At 39.7% G+C, this 24,406-nt stretch overlaps 1 protein-coding gene across 3 annotated transcripts in view; it reads left to right on the forward strand.

Annotated features, from left to right (window-relative positions):
- The first annotated feature begins 13,209 nt into the window (after positions 1-13,209).
- Positions 13,210-24,406, forward strand: part of ARL6 (ADP ribosylation factor like GTPase 6) — a 33,663-nt gene continuing 22,466 nt past the window's right edge. For all 3 annotated transcript variants that reach the window (XM_004596559.3, XM_058661776.1, XM_058661777.1), the window contains exons 1-4: positions 13,210-13,383; positions 15,346-15,494; positions 23,217-23,278; positions 23,646-23,714. In XM_004596559.3, coding sequence (XP_004596616.1) covers positions 15,372-15,494; positions 23,217-23,278; positions 23,646-23,714 — 254 coding nt within the window. In that variant the 5' untranslated portion in view covers positions 13,210-13,383; positions 15,346-15,371. The remainder of the gene's footprint in view (positions 13,384-15,345; positions 15,495-23,216; positions 23,279-23,645; positions 23,715-24,406) is intronic.

A 24,406-nucleotide genomic window follows, 5' to 3' on the forward strand; every position in this document is an offset into this window, starting at 1 on the left:
CATATGGGGTGCTAGCATCACAGTAGGCAGCTTTGGCCACTGTGCCCCAACACCGGCCCTGAATTTCAACATGCTTTTTCGCACATACAACTATTGATAGATAAGCTATGCATGTTATAATTTTAAAAGGCATGTGTTGTTTCACTCGGTATTATTCTTTAACATTTGTTAAGCCATCACCGAATTAAGCAGTCTTGTAGCTACCATTTTATTTATTTATTTTACTTCTACCAGCGTCTATCACTCCACTTCCTATCGCTATCAGCATTAAGAAGATAGAATAGCAAATCTAAAATATTTTACAAATCTCTTTATAAGAGGCTTAGAGAGGAAGTTGCGAAAATTGTCCTTCACTATTTGGGATTTTACTACATAAATGGGAATATTACCATGCAAAAATGGTATGGACTCTGTCTTGTCCTTAATAGCAACCAAGTGCATTAGAAAAGTATTTCAAATTGGTGATAATGATTCTTTTTACAGCTTTTGATGAGTAAGATTATTATTAATTAAAATCAAATTAGTATTTTAAGAATCAAAATTCATTACTGTTAATTTACAGGTGATGTTCATGCCTTGACACAACAAAGAAATTGAAAAGCAGATGCATCATTTCTGTGGTTACCCTAACCTTTTCAAGCTCAAATACCATGATATAGAGGACACACAAATTACTGCATATCCAATGTTAGGTTTTAAAGAATTCCATGTGAAAATTTTCAAATTTAGAGGAGTGCATGAAAGTAAAATTGAAAGAATTATTCCTTCAGAACAGTAGGCACTGAAATCACCTAACTTCTCGTTGTTCTGATTAACATATCCAACAATTTTTCAGTCTTCCTAATGTTCGGTGAAGCTAGTGTGAATTTTATGTAGCCCAGTTTAATGACAATGAATAAATCCTAAGTGCACAAATAAACAATGAGCATCACAGGAATGGCTTTGCCTTCCAGTATTTTCAGTTGAAGGTTAAAGGTTGGATTCTAATTTCTACATTTCCTCTGGTTGCCATGTCACTGACGGGGTTACAGCTTTTCATACTAAATAAATAAAAATAAATAAATAAATACTTGTCCAATGTGAATTTGCAATTCCCTACAGACAGAAATATTTTGGATCCAAAACTCTCAAAGAGTTGTTTTCAAACACCGTAGACTCCATTTGGTAGAGGGCAACATTTTTGTGGGTTCTCTAAAACAGGATTTCTTGCATAAACAATTGAATCTGATTAGGAGTCACAGATTTTTATTGTCTGGTACCAAACATCACAGATAGTATGCTAACTTGTTACCTCAAAGGTGCATACAATTAGAAACTATCAGAATTTTTTTCAAAAACAATTCTGGAATTAATTTCATGCACCCCAAGCTAATTCACTGTCTTTGCTAAATGTCATAATAATTATGAACTACAGGGATTGAATAAAACCCCTTTAAACATGACCCAGTTAACCAGGAAAAAAGATGACTGCTCATGACTAGCATTAGTATATAACTCACTGATATAAAGAAAAGAGAAATCTTATATTGTAAGGCCTAAAAGTAAATACCTTATAATTCTGTTCCCTAAAAAAAGCTCAAAATTACGTGTTTCAAAGATTTCTTAGAATAAAAACTCAGTTTTTTGTTATATAATAAACATGTGTTGTGGGGGGAACGACCAGAAGACTCAGAAAAGGGAGATTTCATTAAAATACAGTTTAACTAATTCTTTTTTCTTTATAGTTATATTCAAATTACCATTAGATCAAATTATTAAGAAAATATTGTACCTTAATTGAAAGCTTCTTTTCTACTTATGTAAAAGAATTTTTTGTTTGGTTAGCATTTGCTTTTTTAGAAGACTTTAGAATGTATCTGAAAAGTTTACTTTGATTTTACTAGTGTTGATTCAAAATTACTGTTTAAAATGAAAGAAAAAAATAAAGTAAAACTTTTTGTTGCTAAAGGAATTAAAGCACTACAAAATGAATAAACATCTTTTAGGAAAAAAATATGGCAACTATAAGTTTATCTCTTGATGATATTAAGTCACCTGTAGTTTATTGTATTTTTTCACTTTCTAGATGAGAGTCAAATTTTCTTCCAAAGTTAAGCATGACTTACAAGCTAGTTAATCAGAGTGTCAAATTTCCATTGAGAAAAGATTTTAGAGAGAAAATTTCAAAGGAGACTGCAACTACACTTAACACATAACTATTTTCAAGAATAACAAAGGCAAATAACAATAAAATGTGCAATGGCATAACAGGCTTATCCTTTGCCTGCAGCGATGTCATCAAATACGGGCAATGGTTCTAGTCCCAGCTCCCCGCGAAAGGCCTGGGAAAGCTTCAGATTGGCTCAGCTCTGGCCATATGGCCATTTAGAGAGTGAACCAGCAGATGAGAGATCTCTTTCTTTCTCTCTGTAACCATGACTATCAAGTAAAATGGATGACATGAAAATTCTTGAAGCATTCCCTAGTTTTAATCCAAAGCAAAATAAAAATAATAACAACAACAAAGTAATGAAGAAATGCTATCTAAGGGCAATTTAAGATATTTACATCCTCAATCTAATTACCTTGTTTAGCTACCTGGCTCCTGCCCCTGACTCCACCTTCTAGCTATTGCAGATCCTACAGGGCAGCATCCCTGCTAGTTCTGTGATAGACCTAATTGAGTTCCCAGTACCTGGTTTTGACTCAGTTCAGCCTGAGCCTGTGGACACTTAGGGAATGAGTCGTTGGATGGTCTCTTTCTCTCTCAAATATATACATAGTTAGATAGATATAGATACATCCTAGCAGATGAGGATGTAAGATAGTTTTTACATGTAATATAAAGATGCGGTTTCTACTTTCTTTTAAGATGTGTTTATTTTTATTTGAAAGAGGTACAGAGAGAGGAGAAGGAGATCTTCCATCTGCTGGTTCATTCCTTGAATGGCCCAAATGGCCAGAGCTGGGCTGACTGCAGCCAGGAGCTCTTCCGTGTTTCCCACATGGATGCAGAGGCCAAAGGACTTGAACTCTCCCCTGCTGCCTTTCCAGGCTAACAGCAGAGAACTGGATAGGAAATGGAACCCCTGGGAATTACACGGGTGCCCATTTGGGATACCAGCACTGCAGGCAGAGGCTTAGCCTCCTACATCACACTGCCAGTCCCAATTCCACTTTTTTTCTGAGAAACCAACAAGAGATAAAGCTCCCATCTACAGGTTCACTACCCAGATACCCACAATGGCCAGGCTTTTATACAATAAACTATCAACTCAAAAAATAAACAAGAATAACTGAGCTGTGGCTTTTGAGTTTTCTAATAAATGGTGAAATGAGGACAAGCTACTTCAGGATTCTTATATAGTTAATATCAAGAGTCTCTTCATCATTAGTGCTTGTTGAAGGGAAGACTACCTTTATCCCAGAATAATTTATTACTATTAAAAAAACTATAAAGAAAATTACTATAAAGAAAAAATTTATTACTATATGAAGAAAACTCAGAAAGCACAGAAGAATCATTTTAATATATCAAATTCAAATTTGATGTTTACACAATATTTGAGATAGCAGTCTTTTGTTTTAGAAAGACTCAGTATCATTAAATGTCTAAAATCACGATAATGGAAAAAATACTGCTAGTTTGAGAATGTGAGTGAAAATGAGTCTCAAGGTTTTCACTAAATTTAAAATGTTTTCTCTACTGATTTTATTATTGCATGTTTCTCTTCTATACTTTATTATTTGTGGAATGAACTATATACCTTGAGATACAAATTGCCTTTGTAAAATTTTCATTTAAATGTGTCTTGAGTCACTAAATCAGAAAAAAAAAAGCCAGACTATAATTGGATCCATTAACATTTTTTTCATACAGAGTATTAACTTTTTCTCTCTTTCAAATTCTAATCTACATAGTAATATCATTGTAAGGTCATAATGATGTTTTTATTTCACTATATGTGCTTTATTTATTGCCATGTGTTATTTTCATCTTTAAACTACATCTTCTTATGATAATCGTCTTTAGAGCTCTGACAAATCCATGGCCACTCTCTTGCTAACACACCTGGAACAGAACAAGCTGTTTTTCTGTCAGTATGATTGATGTGAACATTGTTAAGTCGAACTTGCTTCAGTATCCATTAGTATATTATCTAGAGCTATTATTGCCATATTCTCCAGGCATCTTTAAGACAATGCTGAATACCATACATGATATTATAATAAACAGTAGAGGTTTTAAAATTTTTTCTGCAGTGCATGGGAATTAAGGTTTAATATGTATGAATATAAGTCATTGACATTTTTAATTAATCTTGTCTTTCTTTCCAGACCGTATATATGCCTTCATAGGAAATTGTATTAACATATTCATACTATGCAAAAATGCATTTTATGCTTACAGAAGAATGGAGGCTTGATATAATTTCAAACTTTAACTCCTTCAATAGCTAAAAATTGGGGCAGAGGATTTTGGAGGTAGGCAGGATACAATAACATGAATAGTGTGAAGAAATATTAGAAACACTTAATTTTAAACATTACTGTATGTATTTGATTTATAGTATGTTATTAAGCATTTTGTGAATCACATCTATCTTTGACCATGAAAAAGTTAGTAAATGTCTTCAGGACATTTTTCATGATATACTTTATTCCAACTTCCTGAGCAGTGGCTGCTTTAAGAACTTCATTTTGAATTTTGAAGGAAAAATTGTTAACTAACAGTCTGTTTCTTATGCCTAAAATGAGAGACTGGCTATAAAAACTTCATTATTGAAAACATCAGAGAGAGCATGAATGTGGAGGACAGTAGCAGAGCAAGTTCTATTTAATTTGAGGAAAAGATACAAGTGTAATACAAAGAGGAATCTGTGTTTGAATTGTTACCTCATTGGAATAAAACAAAAATTTAGAAAAAAGTGAGTAAAACTTATGCCACATTATGTGTATCAGTAATGTTGAAACTAATATATAGAGAGAGCATGGAAATATTAACACTAATAAATCTAATAGTCATTAAAATATAGATTGATTCATGAAATCAGAAAGAAGCCTTATCAATGTATTAAAATTGAAAAGCTTAAGATTTAATAGACCCAATTATCATATTTCTTAACATTTACATAATACTGTTTTTTATTTCTGATATATGCAATAAAAATTTGCAAACAATGCACTGACTGAACATTGGAATCTCAGAGCCCTGTATTCCTATTAGTTATCCTATTAATAATTAACAGGTTTTTTTCTATTGAAAACAGAATAAGATGCAAAAAAGAGCTGAATTTAAAGGTTGTCTTTTAATAACAGCTTAAACTTTTAAACAGAGATTTATATGTTTGAAAGATACAGTAGCTGCATATTAATTTTATGTCATATCTTTTGATCTCTGTTATTTCAAGGAGATTGCTTTCTCTTTGTGATTGTTTTACGTAGTTAAAAGAAAGTCCCTGTATACTTTATAATTTCATTAAATCTCATAATGCTTACAACTTTGCAGTTCTGAAGTAGAAAGCAAACGCTGTGTTACTCTTTCTGCAGTTAGTCTTCTTTATCTAATATTGGTCAGACATCTTATACGGGTCTGCTGAAGAAAGACAACTCCTTTACTTTCTCATAAATGGAAACACTATAAGAAAATCCGCTGGGCCGCTGGGCATTGTGAATTCAAGATAGTGACCATAGATTTTTATAGTTATTTTGTGGTTTACAGTTGCTGCTGTATAGTTTTCACTGCTTCCTCTTTATTCAGTTCTTAAAATTTCACCAAAATGGCATGCTTCACACAAGAGTAAAAACCATTACAGTATAATATAAATTGCTTGTTGTCGGCAACGCCCACGTTACCATGTACCCTGAGCCAAGCGGAGGGACTAGGGTTACAAAAAAGACAGCACGCAGTGGGTCATTCTTGTAAAGGGAATGCTGTTTATTTGAACTTGGCCTGCCTTTTTATACTCTGCCTAGTTCCTCCCAGCATTTTTCCAATGCTCAAGCAACTCCTAAGATCCCCCGGGGGCATCTTGAAAAAGGGTAAGCAGGAAAGCGGGAACTTGCGGTCAAGCCAGGGGCTGAATATATCAGGCCAAGATTGCGCATCCTGTTACCCCTTGACAAACAAGCTAAGCTGTGGAGTTAACCCTTGGGAGACCAGGTCCTACAGCTTATTTTCTTCATAATTTCAAAACAAAATATTCTCTTTATAATCTTGCTCATTCTACCATTAAATGCAATAGTTACATATCTGTAATTTAACATAACAGCGAAAGTTATCATTTGACCTATCAAAACTCAGAGTTTGCCTCTTTTGAGTATGTAACAAATATTAAAACAAGTTAATAGAAGCCATGGCTATTACTAATCCAAAATTATATATCACTGTCTTTTAAAACAAGTGCATATATATTGACTTACCTCAAAATATATTGATCTGTAAATCCATTAATTTTTCTAACTAATGTTTACTGACCACCACTATGTACCAGTATCCTGTTGCAAGCCCTGGCCATGCACTGATTAAGACATATAAGGTCCCTCTATAAAAGAGTTGACCTTCAAGTGATGAAGAGACACAATAAAGAAACAATGATGTGTTGATTGTTAATTACACTACTAATGTTGTGTAGCATGGCTGTAGCTTTGCCATATTAGGTATTGAGGGAAATCCCAAAGGATGTGAATATCTCTCTGATATCTAATTGATACCTATAAAACATGAAGGAAGCAGTCATGAGAAGATTCAGGAAAACAGCATTCCAGGCAGAGGGAGCAGATAGGAAGTCGAAGTATCTGGGAGTAGAGAAGACAGTGTTTTGCACGATAAGAAGAAAACAGGAGGCCAAAAGAAGGTTAGGTGAAAGAACCTGAGTGAGATGAACAGAGTGTGGGTGAAGGATGAAGAGAGAAAAAGATACATTATTTTGACGATAAACAACTGATTCAACGATGTTAGAAAAGGAGTAGGTTAGGGGGTGGGAAATTCAGATTTATGTTTTAGAGACAAAATGCCTGAGATGTGTAAAGGTATTCAAATGGAGATATCAACCAGATAGTTGCATAAGGAGAGTTTCAAGGAGCCATCAGGAGGAAATGGCGCCTATATGTGATGCTGGGCTTCATAGGTGCAGGCTTTACCCACTGAAACACAACCTCGGCCCAGCAAATTGTTTTTGAAATCCATATGTAAAGGACCTTCAAAGAGTTTGTGGAAATTTCTATTATGAAAAAGTTATGCATTGATTTCAAAATTTTGCACCAAAATAAACATATCTGTCTTTAAATTTTGGCTTATTTTACTTTTTTGAAAGGCAGACAAAAAAAAAAAAAAAAGAACATACCTGTTTGTTCACTCCCTAAATAGCCACAACAGACAAGAGATGAACCAGACAGAAGTCAGGAGCCTGAAACTCCAACTAGCTCCCTGTTTGTGGCCTGGGAAAGCAGCAGAGGATGGCCCAGGTTCTTGGATCCCTGCACCTGTGTGGGAGACCAGGATGAGGTCTCCCATCTGGTTTCAGATCAGCTCAGCTCTTGCTGTTGCAGCCATTTGGGGAGTAGATCAATGGATAGATCTCTCTCTCTCTCTCTCTCTCTCTCTCTCTCTCTCCCTCCCTCTCTCTCTCTCTCTCTCTCTCTCTCTCTTTCCCTCTCTCTCTCTCTCCTCTATAAAATGTGCCTTTCAAATTAAATTTAAAACACAACCTTAACTGCTACAACAAACACCCACCCCAAAGCTATATATATTAAGTGCATTTTCCTGCAAATATGTTGACACACCCTTGTCTGTATCTGTATATCAATATATAAATGCACACATATATGTTAAACAAATTGTTGGAAGAATTGAAAGTTTCCCAAGGACTCTGAGGGAGTTTAATTTTCTATAATATAAAGCTTAATTGAAGACTTCTTAATGGTATAGGTACTACTCATGTTTTATTTTTGTCTATTGCAAAGCAAAAAGAAAATTTTTAGCCATTGTGTTATAATTCAAAGCCTATGAAAATCAGAATTAGTTTAATATTAAAATACATATACTATATATTCATTTATCAGTTTTATCAAGCACTATTTTGCAGGATTTTGCAGGATTTTGAAGTTTCCTCTTTAAAAACAAACAAAAAAACAGAAACTAATCTCTCTAATTTCATTTTGTTTATAAAGGAAAAACTTTTTTTTTGCTGCTCTAGCATAGCCAAAAATATAGACACGCACTTCCATTCTAGTCAGTAGTCACCTAACCACTGAAGATACCTACTTAAGATACTTAAATGACTGCCAAAGTTTATAAGGCAGATTAATTCTACAGCTGAAATACACTCAAAATAATACTTATAAAAATCTTTGTAGCTACAAATAATAAATATTTTATTAATTTAAAGCTAAATAGCACATTTATGTAGGTAACATTTGCCTCAACTGAGACATTTAATTCCCCACAGAGCCATGTTAGACTAATAAAACTGAAGCAATGGTTTTTCTATCTATAGGTATTTGATTTTTTTTAACAAAAACCAAGTATCTCTTTTTAAGTTGTCACAAAGCTGTTTTTTTTTTTTAAGCATTTAGCATTGGGGCCTGGTGCATAGTCCAGCGGCTGAAGTCTTTGCCTTGCACATGCTGGGATTCCACATAACTTCCGGTTCTAATCCCAGCAGCTCCACTTCCCATCCAGCTCCCTGCTTGTGGCCTGGGAAAGCAGTCAAGGACGCCCAAAGCCTTGGGACCCTGCACCCGCGTGGGAGAACCAGAAGAGGCTCCTGGCTCCTGGCTCCTGGCTTTGGATTGGCACAGTTTCGGCCATTGCAGCCACTTGGGGAGTGAATCATTGGACAGAAGATTTTCCTCTGTCTCTCCTCTTCTCTGTATATCTGGTTTTCCAATAAAAATAAAATAAATCTTAAAAAACAATAATTTAACATTTTACCCAAACAAAGGAAAGATTTGTTGGTAAAGCTAATAAAGTGCTATACTAAGTTCCCCCTCCTCTGGTATTGCATCAGCACTCAGAACTTCAACAGATGCCTCCCACTCAGTTCCCTTGCACAGCCTCAGTTCTCTTTTCTGGCTCTAATCACAGTATGATAGAGAGAAAAACACAACCAAAGGGGATTAATTGAGCTACAGTCCTACCAATTACCTATTATAGTGGTGAAGTAGTCCAGACTTATGTGAAAGAAGTATGATTTTCATTGTAAAAAAAATCTCTATTATACTGTTCCATGTGAATTTTCATGCTCTATAGAATGCTCAGCTCTCAGCATGAGGAATTTTATATGGTGAATTGCATTACATATGTCATCTATTTGCTGAAAGAATAAGGTGTTTAGCCAAACTACCTGCTGAGCAACATAATATGATTTTTGTACAAAGTACAAATGACTATTATGTTTTATTTTTCCATGAGCTCCTAAGAGGCATTATCAGGGTCTTACAGATAGAGTAGGCCTGCTTACTAAACTATCTACTAACAAATAAAAGTTGCAGTTCTGGTGGTTGCATTTGAGGCTCCTCTTGTGTTGTTATATTGCTATGTATTTAATATATCTTCTAGTCTATTAAATCTATGTGCTCTTTAGATAATGTACTAGTTAGCTTTTTACTATTATAGTGAAATGCCTAATTTACCAAACAGGCTAATTTTAGAGTTCATTTCAGCTCAAAATTTTGGAATTTCAAGGTCTAGGAGGCCTCATCTAGCTATGGCCTTATTGTGACAGAGAGCTGAGGCAATGCGGAGTCAACTGGGAGGAGGCAGGGATGTGGTGCCCCATTTACCACGGTGTCATCCTTGTACCACTCCTTATAAAGCCAGGCAGATTTCAACCAGAATAGCTGCTTAGCCTAACAACCTAAGTTAATCACTTGCTATGGGCACCGCCTCTAAATTTTCCACCCCCTTAGGATCATAAACAGAAGATTGTAGGGACCAATATACAAACCATAGTTAATACTTTGCTAATTCTGCATGCAAAATTACTAATCTCATTAAGGTCTAGATAAAATTTCAAAGTCACCATAAATAATTGCTACATATTTTGTAGTGATTTTATATTGGCAAAACATATGAGATTCAAGTGAACTAAATTGTTCATTGCAGAAGCAATACTGTATACAAGATACAGATGACTAAAAGGCAAACATTCAACAGTTCAAACAAAGCTTAAGATCATCAGTGTTAATCCCCAAAATATCCTGTAAACCTGGGATTTTTGCATACTGTTTTAAAGATTCCTATTAAGACAATACATTAAAAGTAAGCTAAATTAATTAGAATAATCACCATTTGATCAGTTTTCTATTGAAATTCTGAAAGCTAATATGAAATTTAAACTAACAATACCTAATATTCTTCTCTTACACGGTCAAAAGCGCCTTAAAAAATCACAAATCATTTCCAAAGCTTGTTACTCTCATAATAAAATGTAGTCAGACTAACTTCTTAAATCAAGTGGAACAACTTTATGTTGAGCCTGAGTGTACTCTACAGAGCAATTTCAGTTGGCAAAGCACCAAAACAGCAGATTGAATCATATGAAATATTTATGCTTTTTTAAGGTTGACATTTTCAAGACTGACATTTTCTACATTATTGAATACATAGTGGGCTTCATGAACTGATTTCATCTCTAATAATTATGAACCATAATACCAACTATTCTTGTGTGAGATAATTATTTACCCAGCTCTCTTTTTTTTTCCAAAGAATTGTCTGGCTTTGCAGGTGTTTGGTATGGCAGTTAAGGTAACACTTGGGACATTTGCATCACATTGCCTTGGTTGGAGTCAGAATGGCTTCTGATTCTAGCATCCTGCTAATGTCCTTAGGTGATGACTCAAAAGACTGGGTCCTTGAACTTGGTAGAAAACCCTGCTGAGTCCCCCACCTGCTGGGTTTGGCTTAGACCACCCCACTCGCAGCCCAGGTCTTGTAGGCACTTGGGGACATAAGGTCAAAAGATCTCTCTCTGGGTCGCTCACTTGCTCTATTTCTTTCTCCTTTCCTCCCTTTCAAATAGTCTGAATTATCTGGCTGTGTATGCTGAAAAGTTGGATCTATTATTTGAAAATTATGTATCCAGTTGACAACAAATGTTTTTGTGCGATGGGAAATAGATGAATTCCATATAGGAACAAAAAAATACTGCAAAGAGGAAGAATTGAGTCCACCCATGTAAAATAAAAAATTAGCTAGCTCCAAACAAATTTGCTCTCATCTCTTATCAAAGTGTGTCATAATAACCAAACACATAGAATATTAATGCTTCCTTGTAAATGTGTTTGGCCTCAGAAGTTAATGAGGCATCGTATTTAAAATTGAGACTATCTTATTCAAATAATAAAAATTTCAAGACAGACATGAAATTATTTATTGAACATCTATGATGTGCCAAGCATTTATACGTTATCTCTTCAATCCTCAAACTCACTGGATGAAATAATATAGCAATATCTTTATGATAAGTAGGAAGCTGAAGCACAGAGATGGTTTAATTGCTTAAGATACTACAGCAGATAAAGAACATTTCCCCATACTCCATTTTTATGAGGACATTATATGTCAACACTTCAGCATATGCAACTATAGGGGTTTGATTTTCCTTTTATAAAATATTTACTGAGGTATTTGAAAGAATGGTGGGGTCAGGAAGGGAGAGAGAGAAAAAAGGCAGGCAGGCAAGAAGGAAGGCAGGAAGGCGAAAAAAGAACAAATTTTCCAATCACTGGTTCACTCCCCATAGGGCTCCCACAGCCAGTAATGGACCAGGCTGAAGTCAGGAGCCAGATCCGCTGTTATCTCCGATGTGGGTGGCAGGGGCCAAGTGATGGTGCCATTATCCCCTACTGCGCAAAAAGTTTAGCATGGACCTGCCTCTAAAACCGAGCAGCCAGGATACAGGATGAGGCTATCCGAAGCTGCGCTTAGCTCATGGAACCTCAATTCTTTTCCTTTCACGTTGCCTTTCAACAGAATCGGCAGACCAGGCCACATTTATTTTTTTGTTTTGCTCACATCTGGAAATTTGAAAAGGTGATAAATAAACAAGCCCCTCATAATAGCATGTGCACCCCCTAATACTATTACTTTGACATTTTTCCCCAGTCTCCTCTTACTCCTCCCAGCCCATTTAATAAGTGAAATTGATAACTCAAAGAATAGGTAGGATAGGAAACATAACACTGGCTTAGCTGGAAACCCCATATCCTTGGCTAACAAGGGAAATAGAGAAATGAAATCTTTGAAAAATATTTCAGTCATGAAAGTAATTCTTGGGGGCGGGAAGGAAGGCTGCTGAGGCTGATAAATTGAAAGGTTGACAAAATTCCGTACAAGTCTGAAATGATTGCATCTATGCTCCGTCCACTGATAAACAACGGGGGGGGGGGAAAGTAGAACTGAGGGCCATTTGTTACTGTAGAACCCAAGCCTTTTAGCAAGGAGGCTAACTTTCGGTGTTGACTATTCGTGTTTCCCCTGACCACCAGCAGATCTGACTGGATAGTGTGTCATCTAATAGCAGATTATGCCTTCGGGAGTAGCGGCAGCAAGCACGGTCCGTTTCTTTCCTTCCCCTCCCTACTCAGAGCTTTCCTTTTACAGGATTCAGTCAGAACTGGAAGGGGGTCGATGCCACGGTAACGGTTAAGTCCTGCGCACATCTCATGGCGGGGCTCAGCCGAGGGCTGCGGTCGTTGCCATCCGCCGAGCCAGCGCCCCGCAGCGCCGTGGGGCCTCGGGCTTCCCGGACCCGCGTGGGGCCTCGGGCTTCGCAGAGCCAGCTGGGGCCCTCCCGGACCCGCGTGGGCCTCGGCCTTCGCGGAGCCACGTCCCACGCGGACCCAGCGGCTCGGGAACGGGGCCGCGCGGGGCGGACAGACGCACGGCGAACGCTGACGCCACACGCTTCCCGGCAGGCTGTTCGTCGCCTACAACTCCCGCCATGCCCCACCGAAGGCTGAAGGGCTCCTAGCAAGAAACTGGCGGGTAGCCCGACTTCCGCAGCGCCTATACTCTTCACTAAACCAGCTTTCTAATAATTGATCGGCGTGCTTCTGACCTTTCTCCCCCGCCCGGAGCTCTCAACCCCGGAGCCGACCCGCCGATGCCGCTCCGGAGAGGCGTGGCCTCGGAACCGGAAGGAGCCTCTGTTGCCAAGGAAACGCCGCGCGCTTGTGCTACTGTCCCACCTACTGATGCTCAGGCTCGGGCTGACGGTTCTTCCAACTTAGAAAGGCGGGCTTAGTCAGAACCAGCTGGCCTTTCCACGAAAGTGCTGCAACGGAGGTTGGGGGACCCCTGCTCGCTCCCCAGATTCCCAGCACGAAGGCGGAGCCGAGTGATTGCGTGGATCCTCGCCAGCTCCTGCGCCGGCCGGGCGAATCTCAAAAGACCAGGTATCTCCTCCCGGGAGGTTTGCAGCCCCTGCTCCTACCAGTCAGTTTTAGCATGCCTCGCTTCTCTCGGTCCTCTAGGGTTGGGACTCCTTTGGGGGTAGTTTCTAACACGTGAGAGCTGGAAAAGGCGTAGCGAGGCTCCGTGGTGAGTCCAAGGGACTGGAACAGATGCTTTGAAGTGCTTTGGGCAAGTTTGTTTCATTGACTCCTGATTAAAACTGCCCAACTTGGGCCTTTTTCTGGTGTGTGGAAAGTGTAGCTTACATTTTATCATCAAAATCTAAAAGTCGAAAAAGTATTTATTTGGGTAGTATGTTACAACAATTAATTCACTTGGCACACGCGTAGGAAATGTGATTCATAGTTTCTTTTCGCCCCACCATTAGCTTTCCCGAAGCACATCTTCCAAGCCATTAACTGTGGATAGCATCCTCCTTCTTCTGGACTTTTCTGTCATCCTGTAATCCTCGTTTCAGTATCACAGAGAGCATCGAAGAGCGTTTAGCTGATGCAAAAAAAGAAAGAACCCTTAGCAAGTGGGTAGATTTCACCTACATTGTCACGTAGCAATTGACGGTTTGGACTTGGTTCTGAAACTCAGTGATTCTCATCAGTGACTGCATATCAGAAACACCGCGTAATTTGTAGTTTGTTTATTTGAGAGACAGACAGGGAGCTGCCACTTCTCAGGTGCCCACAGAGCCTAAGCCTGGCAGAAGCCAGGAGCTGGAGCCTCCGTGCAGGTCTCTGCAAACCCACCGGTTTGTGGGAAGCTAGATTCTGGCACCATCGCCAGCGCGTGCACCAAGGTGGTCCAGTGTGGTCCACCAGTGCCCCACTGCGAGGCCAAGCCCCAGCTCCCTGTGTAACCTTTCCGGCAGAAGCTGTGATTCCACAGTGGATTCCAGAGAACCAGGATTGACGTTCCAGGCTGCTGTGATGTAAGGAGTTAGAGAATTCTCGGTTATATTGCTCACTGAATTTTGGATGCGGTAAAGAAATTTTGACCAACTTGCCTGCCTTTTCCTTCTTTATGAATACAGTAAAGTTCTAGAGGTAAACCAGTAACTAAAACCTGGGAGTGCACACAAGGCTGTATGATGTTTATAAGGCAATTTTAGTAAGTGTGATTACATTTTTAGAAAAATGACTTCTCTATTAGATTTTGTGTCCCTAAATATTTCAGTAATCATTTGATAATCCACGATAGAGGAAGTGGAAAGTTGCAACACCAGGTACTATGAAAGGTGAATGTACAAGCAGGGGTCTGTTGGCAGTCAGTGCATTAACATAGATTCCAAAGGGGAAAGTAAGAAATTATCATAATTTTAAAAATCTATTCAAAATTTTATGAAAAACGGAAAGAATACAAGCATTCATGTCGGTGTGTTTAGTGTAATCAATAAATGACAAACTTATTTCGAATTAAGATTGTCCATATAAATTATTTCATGGTATCAGAAGGCTAATTTAAAATAGTCTACAAATGCCAGTCAGTCCCTAATCTGAGAGTCTAAAAAATGGACTCTGGTCTACATGGTAGTTCTAAGCTTTAGCAGCATACTACACATGCAACTGTTGGCCTGGTATTGTTCTAAAGTTCCCAGAAATTCAGAGGTCTATTGATACTTGATGCTTTGAAGTGTGACAGCTGACTGACTTGAACATGTTATTGAGGCTCCCTGTGATTTCCTTTTAAACATTATTAGTTACACTGGCAAATGTCATTTCAAGGGCATTAATCTGTATTGCTAGGGGTCATAAGCTGCCAACCTGCATTTCTGATAAGTCTCCCTTCTGGTAATCAGCTTATCCTCTGTCTACTAATTGCAAAGCTGCATTGACAAGGTTCTCACCATATCATTACGTGCCTCTAAATTATTAAGAATGTTTTAAACATCACAGTCTTTAGCATGCTTAGATGCTTTTATGTATTAGAGTTTTTCTTTTTCTTACTTACAGTTGGTTTGTCGTATTTGAGTCTCATTATGGGATTGCTAGACCGACTTTCCGGCTTGCTTGGCCTAAAGAAGAAGGAGGTTCATGTTTTGTGCCTTGGGTTGGATAATAGTGGCAAAACCACAATCATAAACAAATTGAAACCTTCAAATGTAAGTATCACTGATACATGCTGCATATGTTTTCTTCTACTAGGCAAAGTTAAAACACAGAATTATTTGTTGTGATATTGTAATTTCGTATAATAGTGCTGTGAAACGTGTAACATTGTACCATCATATCAATTACAACTTGTAGTGTACTTCATGCAGAATATATGAAAATTTTGATGACTAAACTGGAATATTCTTTTCAAGTCTTTTTCCCCCCAAAATTTTGTCACACACTAAGTTCACTTTTAGATGACGTTGCTTTTTTCAGTCCCACTTTATAGGAGGAGCAAAACAAAAGGGAAAAAGATGAATTATCAAGGACAAGTAGGCAATTTTCCCCAAAGTGTGGTGTATAGATTGATAGTTGTAAGCACTATGCATTTAAACAATAAATGCATGAATGTATTGTTTTAGTGATTGAAAATGATACAGTATCATGCAACATCTAATACATAAGTTAGACATTCCCTCTGTACAGGTGCATATAGGGAAAAGTCACATGGAAGAATGCTTTTGGAATGCTTTGAATCGCTTCTTGAGTCCTAGTGTATAAGCACTGATCCTAAATCATTAGAAAAATTCATCTCCAAGTCCTGAGAGTAATATAATTTATTTTGCTTTTTTCCCCTTAACTTAGTAATAATAGTGAAGGGCCCACCTGAATCGGAGCCAAAGCCTCCCAGTCACCTAGGTATAGCTTATCATTTGGCTCCTTCGTACTTGGAATCCAAGAACTTACATCCACTATGAGGACATTGTTTTTACTGAAAAAAAAAGTGAGTTAATCATAGGAATCTACACTGATGTATTAGGAATTGCACAGCTTATTTTATGCACAGTTGTCTCATTGGTTTCTGTGGGTAAAGTCAGCATCAACATTGGGCATGTGTCTAGTAGTTAGGATGCCCTTTGAGATACGCATGTCCCATATCTAAATCCCTGGGTTCTGTTACCACTCTGGCTGCCAACTCCACCTTCTTGATGGTGCAGACACTGGGAGGCAGTGTAGAGGCCTCAAAGAATTGAATTTCTGTCATCCAGTTGCTTTAGAAATCTGGATGGAGTTGCCAGTTCCTGACTTCAGCCACCCTGCTGTTAGGCCTGTTTGGAGACTGATGGAAGTGTATCCGCTTGTGGGGTGTGTGTGTGTGTCCTTTTCTGCCTCTTGATATTTTTAAGCATCAGTTTCTAGATAACTGTATTTCCAAACTCACTTTTTTTTTAAGATTAATTTGTTGGGCCCAGCACAATAGCCTAGCGGCTAAAGTCCTTGCCTTGCATGTGCCAGGATCCCATGTGGGTGCCATTTCTAATCCCGGTGGCCCTGCCTCCCATCCAGCTTCCTGCTTGTGGCCTGGGAAAGCAGTCAAAGATGGCCCAAAGCCTTGGGATCCCGCACCTGCATGGGAGACCCAGAAGAGGCACAACTCCGGCCGTTGCAGCCACTTGGGGAGTGAATCATCGGACGGAAGATCTTCCTCTCTGTCTCTCCTCTTCTCTGTGTATCTGCCTTTCCAATAAAAATAAAATAAATCTTTAAAAAAGAAATTAATTTGTTAATTTTATAGGAAAAGTGACAGGCTGGAAGAGACAGAGTGAGCTGTTTTCTATCTGCTGGTTATTTCTCAACTGGCTAGTGTTGAGGGCTGAATGCAGAAACAAGGAACTCTGAACCTCCCATGAGTGTAGCAGGTGCTCAAATACTTGAGCCATCATCCACTGCTTTCCTGGGCACATTCACAGGGACCTGGGTCAGAAGTAGAGCAGCCAGGACACAAACCAGCATGCTAATAAGGCATGCTTGAGTTCCATGCAGCACATTAACGAGCTATACCACAAGGATAGCCAACCAACTGATTTTTAATGTCAACTTGTCCTAATGTTTATTGTTAATATTTTTATTAGCAAACTTAATGAATTGAAGCTATCCAAATAGTGTCTAAGAAATTTTGTTCTATTCCTATTAATGTTCGTGTATCCCTGGAGTTTCTAGGGTGGCTTGTTCCACTTCAATAATTCCTACACTCTTTGCTTGCTTTATACCATTCCCTATTCACTGTAGAGAATAAAAAATGCTTAAGGATGCTTAGAATGTTCATCAGAAAAATTAAAGTATGGGTTTATTTTGAGGCAAAATTATTGTAACCCATGCATAATTACTTCGTAGTATGTATTTGTAGGTACTTTTTGCAGTACCTACATATTTGTTTCTGAATAAAGCACAGGGCAGTCATTAATTTAGAAACTAGATTTTTGAATACTTCAAAGGAAAATTCTGGATTAGTTTGAATCCAGAAGCACCAACTCATGTAGCTTATTTTATGCTGATTAATTTTCAGAGCTTTGTTTTTCTTAACTGTTTTCCACTAGAATTTTTAACAGTGAGCAAAAGAAAAAAAAAAGTTGAGACTTTTATTCCTTTAAGAAAAATGACAATATAAAAGGGAATATTTATAGCATCTGAGTGATTGTGGCATAGAAATACCCTAATTCCAATTCAATGGAGAGTTTTTTTTCTGAGATTTCTTTATACTGTTAACATCTGTTTTTTCTTGTATAAATTTTGTTTTTGATAATTTTCACATATTTGATTAGGGTGCGAAGGGTCAAGGACTAGAGAAAAGTGGGAGATACCATTGTTTTCACATTCTCTTTTTTTCCTCGTAAACTGTTAGCATCTTCATGTTTTGTTATTATTATATATTTCTTCATAGTAATGGTTGATGACTATATCACAATTGACATATAAAATATATAACATAAACATCTCCCAGATATGACTTCTGTTTTCATGTAACAACAAGATGGATGGAAGGGGAATTTTTTTTTTTAAGTTTCTATACTTACGGCAGTATAGAAAATAAAATGGGAATAAGACAGATCAGGAAGAGTATAATATTGGCATGTATTTATTGCATACTCAGCAGGAACAGTATGTTGGATATTTTGTATTTATTAACTCATTTAATTCCGTAAGTTTGTGAAGCAGTAATTTATTTCACATTTGAGAAACCCAAATCTTACTGCAGCTGAACAACTTGTCTGAGTTAGTGCAGACAATTGGGAGCAGTTAGGAGCAACAGTAATTCAATGCATGAAACAATAAGAGCCTGAACTATAATACAGCATGCAGAATGATTACAATGTGGAATGTGAAAGAGGAGTCGATAGTAACTCCTAAATATCTGGAACAGAAGTGGGTGGGTTTTTGTGAAAGCTGAGAAATAGTTTTTTTTTTTTTTTTTTTTATAATCTATTTTATTGTGTTGTTGTTGACAATCTTTTCATAGTTAATTACAGTTAAAGAAAGAAAAAGAAAAAAAAAAGGTTCAGGGGGATAGGGAAGTGGGCAATACTATTATGTCCATATTGTTTCCATCTTGTATCTGAGGTAAAGGAGGATATTGAGGGAGAAGCCCCACCCGTTTCCCGCCCACCCGGAGTCCCGGATGGGGGGCATGCTCTGAGATATGTGCTCGAGTGGTGTTAATAGTTCTCCAGTTATGAATCGCTGCCAGTTTCGCTCGATGAGGTCGTCCACTGATTGATATGGTCCATCATAAAGTCTCCGTTTGCCCCATTTTTCGCTGCTAACATGTAGCTGAGATGAATGATTGATCTGCTCTGTCTTCTGTCTTTTCTTGATTAGAGTTCTGAGTCCAGCAGTTCAAGTGGGGAGATCTCCAAAGAAACTTTGAGGTATTCCCAGACTAGTTTCTTGCATGTTCTAGCAAGCACAGGGCCCGGCACAGTCCATCACCCCGATCAGCTGGTGGTTGCAATTGCTGGGTTGGTTCTGTTTTCAGTCCCGAGTTGCACTGGAACCAATGGGTGTTGCAGTCCAGTCTGGTTCTGCCCAGCACGTACTCGGCCCTCACACTAACCAGTGGGAGCTGCAGCCTAGTTGGGGCGACCCACGATAACCCTCACCAGGCCCGCCCCTGGTTTGCCAGTATGTGTAGCAGAAGACCAGTCTGTCCCCCATCCCATTTGGCTCTGGTACTTGTCAATGGGTATTAAAGCTTAGTTCTATCTAACCAACTCAACCATCCAGCCCTCACGGGTGTTGTTGAGTGCCTCTCTATCTAGCCATCCCAGCCCCTGTCCTAGTTTTCATGCCCTCCCACGGGACTAGTGACCCAAGAAGGGGGAACCCACTTTTTCCCTCCCAGGTCTCTCTGTCCCGGTTTATGCACTCTTTAGGTGGTTCTGTGATTTGACTTGACAGAATTAGTCCCCAGTGCCAGCTTCTGCGGCTATGCCCAAACATCCCTCACCCACTCTAATTTATGCTTGCACCAGCAGGAATAATCAGCCCAGCCTGGCTTTTCCCTGATCTATTCCACATGCAGCGCACAGGTATTGTAGCCTTGCATAGTCTAGTCTGTCTCTATCCCAGCCCACGCTCTCCTGTGGGAGTAGCTGTCCGGCGAGGGAACCAGCCCCTTAATCCCCCCGCCAGTTCTGCCCCTCCCTTCCTTCATGGATCTCACGTGTGCTGGTTGGGTGCTGCATTCATATCCAGTACAGGCAACCACGCCCTGGCATTCCATAATGTGTACTGGTTTTGTCGCGACCAAACCCAGCTCATCCCACACTCTGATCTGGTGATCGGATTTGCCAGTGGGTGATATGGACTGATTGAGCCTGGTCTGCTCCTGACCCATGCTGAATGTGTGCCAGTGGGAAACTTTCCATGGCCTATTCTGGACTGTTTCCTATCATGCTTCTTGCGCTTACCTGCAGGGACTGTGTCCTGCCAGAGGAGTTGCCCAGGCTCCTCCATCAGAACCCCTCCCAATGGCAGGTTTTGCGCATGCCAGGGGATCCTTGAGCCAACCCAACTCAGTTCACGTCCTGTCCTAGCAGGGACAGTGGCTTTTCCTGGCTGGCTTTCACCCCATTCTGGTTCTTGTTGTTGGATGTTTCAGCCCGGCCATGGCTCGTCCATACCCACATACAGCTCATGCATGGCTCAGTAGGGGGTTGAGACCCAGCCTAGTCAGTCCCACATCTACCCCCTGGTTCTCCATGACACCAGATGGTGTTGGGGTCTGAACTCGCCTGGTGCATCTAATCCCAGCCCACACTAGTGCCTCGGGTGACTGCAACTGTTTCCTAGATAGAACGCAGCCCCAATTCTAGCACATACGCCCCTTGGTGGGAACCTCAACCTAGTTAGGGTGTCCCGTTACCTCCCCGATTGGGCTTGTTCATAGCTGTAAATCATGCACCTGCCCGTGGTTGCTCTGAGGACCAGTAGGTGCAAGAGCCTAGCTCGGTATGACCTGTGTTCCATGCTGGTTTCTAGTTTTGCTTGTAAACAAAGGTTTGCTCAGTCCTGCCCAGTACATTATGTTCCATTACCAATTTACACATTTTGGAGCTACTATGCCCTGCTTGTCCGACCCCCAGATCTGGACGGCGTATTCACCAGCGAGAGCTATGACTCGCCAGGGGAGCTTCCCAAGTACCTCCACTTGATCCACTCCCAAACCCAGTTTACATACATGCCATTGGTTTTTAGGCCAGTACCCGGTGTACTCTGGCCTCCCATTTGGCCTTGTATGAGCTGGTGAATGTTGCAGCCCGGCCCACCCCACAACCTATTCAGGATGCACATTTGGGTGCTGCTGCCTTGCCCAGTCCAGTCTATGGCGGATCCCTTTACCTGTGATCGATGGCAGGCTCTTTGGTCACACCTAGCTTAGTCCATAACCACCTAAAATTTAGGTTTACCAGGGGGGCCAAACTTTCTACAGGGTGTGGCCCACACATCCTGCACAGAGTCCACCCCAGGATAAAGTTCTAGAGTGCTAGTTAAAATTATGGACCTGCCTAATGTGACCAGTCTCCTGAACCAACATCATGTCAGGCAAAAAAATATCCTGCTAGACAATCTGGGGGTTATCTTCTGCATTATAGGTGTTCAAAGCTCAGCATTATTGAGTGATTAGAAGTTCTCCAAAAGAAGAGCCACTGGCGTTGGGAATCTTTAGGATTGACTCAGAACCCAGAAACAGTGGGGTCACCCTAGAGCTATCTAAGCAGCAATTCGGACCTCCATTACCCAAGAGCTCCCCGGCCGGGCAGCCAGCAGGCAAAGCCTGGCACCACATGGTGCACTGGCCGCCCTGGATGAGGCCGAGGACTCGTTCACTGCCTTGCGGCAGTGTCTTTGGCGTGAGCCCCCAGCATTGGGTCCGACCCGGCAGGGGCACCCCCCACAGCCGCCACACTGTGAGGAGCGGCAGTTGCCCCCGAATCCCAAGGCCCGAACCCCTCCCAAACTCACCTAGCTGCCAGATATTGAGAAATAGTTTTGAAGCTATAGAAGTCGTACAGAACATTTGAAGAGGTAGGCTGTCCATGTAATGCATTTCGGCGGGGGGAGGGGACTGAATAATTTATTATTTTTAAATTTCTTAAAAAATGTATTTATTTTTTATTTTATTTTTGCTTTTGTTGCACAGTTCCAGAGGCTCTGGGATTTCCCTTATGCCCTCCCCATATTCCCTCCTCCCAGCTTATTTCCCCTGTATTATTACAGTAGCATAGTCCTCCATAAGCAGTTGTAAGTCCATCATTCTGTTGTTTAAGTGTGTCCTGACATCGCTGGTGCAGACAGTGGCAGAGTCCAGCGGGACATGGTGACAGGCCTCCAGCTGTCTCCTCCTGCTTTCATTCTCTGCACGTAGTGTTCAACACCCTACCTCACTCCACTTCAGCATGCCACTTAGAACCTACTCAATATGCTTTAGATTTTTAGACTTTATTCTTTTTCTGAGAAGCAAGGCCTTTCCTGCCTTACTGCCATGTTCCTTGCCAGCAATTTGTCAGCTCTTGATAGTGTCGCTTGACACTCTTGGCTCTAATGTCACCTCCTCAAAGAAACCTTTCCTGAGCACCTTTGTTTCATTCCATATTAGCCTCTCTCTGCCCCAGCGCTGCGCACTTGCAGTTTTCACTGCACTGATTGTACCTCTTTGTTACTTAATTATTTCTGTTTGCCACCTCTAGATTATAAACTCCTTGACAGCAGGGACTATCTTGATGTAAGGACAGTCCGTAACATAAATAGGCTCAAGTATGGCTTGAGAGAGTCAAAGTCCTATATTTGAACTCCGAGTAACTTACTAAACCATTTATAAAAACTTTAAATCCTTTGGAAACTTACGATATTTAAAATATTAACACATAAATGTGATGTAGAGTAATCATCAGTAAACCTTCAGCTTCAATAAAGAGTTTATACTCAGGGCCCGGCGGCATGGCCTAGAGGCTGAGGTCCTCTCCTTGAACGCCCCGGGATCCCATATGGGCGCCGGTTCTAATCCCGGCAGCTCCACTTCCCATCCAGCTCCCTGCTTGTGGCCTGGGAAAGCAGTCGAGGACGGCCCAAAGCTTTGGGACCCTGCACCCGCGTGGGAGACCTGGAAGAGGTTCCAGGTTTCCGGCTTCAGATCGGCGCGCATGGGTCCGTTGCGGCTCACTTGGGGAGTGAATCATCGGATGGAAGATCTTCCTCTCTGTCTCCTCCTCTCTGTATATCTGGCTGTAATAAAATGAATAAATCTTAAAAAAAAAAAAAGAGTTTATACTAAGTCTTCTTGTTGCAAAAAAAAATTTATTTTGTTTAATCTGGTTATCTCTTTAGTGGCAGACTTTGAGGAAAACTTCATTTTTGGTCATTGTCAATTCACAAAATCTTTTTTCTTCCAGGCGCAATCTCAAGATATAGTTCCAACAATAGGATTTAGCATAGAGAAATTCAAATCATCCAGGTAACCCCCTTCATCCCTATAATTAAAAACTGTTGCTGAAAAATAGCAGTGGTAGATCTGTGTGAGTATTCCTTCTACTCTCAAAAAAAAATGAAACAGTATTCCAAAACCCTGTAGATAGTAACATATTTGTATCACTACCTCTAGTTTATTTTTCATAATTTATATTTTAAGCAAGCTAATAAGCTGATAATCAAAGAAAACATTTTATAATGTCAGTCTTTGAAAATATCAGTTAACTTTATGGAGTTTTTCTTAAAAATTGGTGCACACAGAATACTGTATATCAAAGGTGATGTAATTAAAAATAATTTAAAATTTTAAGTAAAAGTTATGCTTTCGGTAATTATAACTTGCTTCTTTGTAGTTTGTCTTTCACAGTGTTTGACATGTCAGGCCAAGGAAGATACAGAAATCTCTGGGAACACTATTATAAGTAAGTATTTTTGTGAGTATTGTTTAGATAGATGGTTATATTTTAATAACACACAAATGCTTATAAATCCAAATGATTGTAAGACAAGGGTTGTAATGTTTACTTTTCATATAATTTAAGAATATTCAAAAGCTTACATTTCAAAAAACAGCTCAGTACTGTTTACATTAGTGTCTAATAGTTGTTGTCCTATTTATTCTGTGAGTCGTTTGAAACAAGACTTTCTACATATGCAAATCTAGTGCTCACTAATTACATCAGATTAACAACTGCCAAGTTACTGAACTCCCAGCTGCGTTATGCTTTCTCATGATTTGCATATAGTGTTAAATTCATTGATTTCTGCTACTGCTAAGATTCCTTCATCTGAATCAACGTGACTCATTTATGGAATCTGAACCTTAATAATATTGCGTGATTAACTTCTCTCTTCAAATTCTGACCTCTGAATTCCACCCTCTCCTTTTTCATCTCCCTCTCTGATTCTATAACTCTACCTTTGAAATAAATAAATAGATCTTTTTTAAAAGTTAACTTATTATGGGCCCAGTGCAGTAGCCTAGTGGCTAAAGTCCTCACTTAGCAGGAGCCAGCATCCCGTATGAGCACCGGTTCTAATCCTGGTGGCCCCACTTCCCATCCAGCTTCCTACTTCTGGCCTGGGAAAGCAGTTGAGGACAGCCTTGGGACCC

Source organism: Ochotona princeps, chromosome 3 (genome assembly GCF_030435755.1).
Source record: "Ochotona princeps isolate mOchPri1 chromosome 3, mOchPri1.hap1, whole genome shotgun sequence".
NCBI classification, from domain to species: Eukaryota; Metazoa; Chordata; class Mammalia; order Lagomorpha; family Ochotonidae; genus Ochotona; species Ochotona princeps.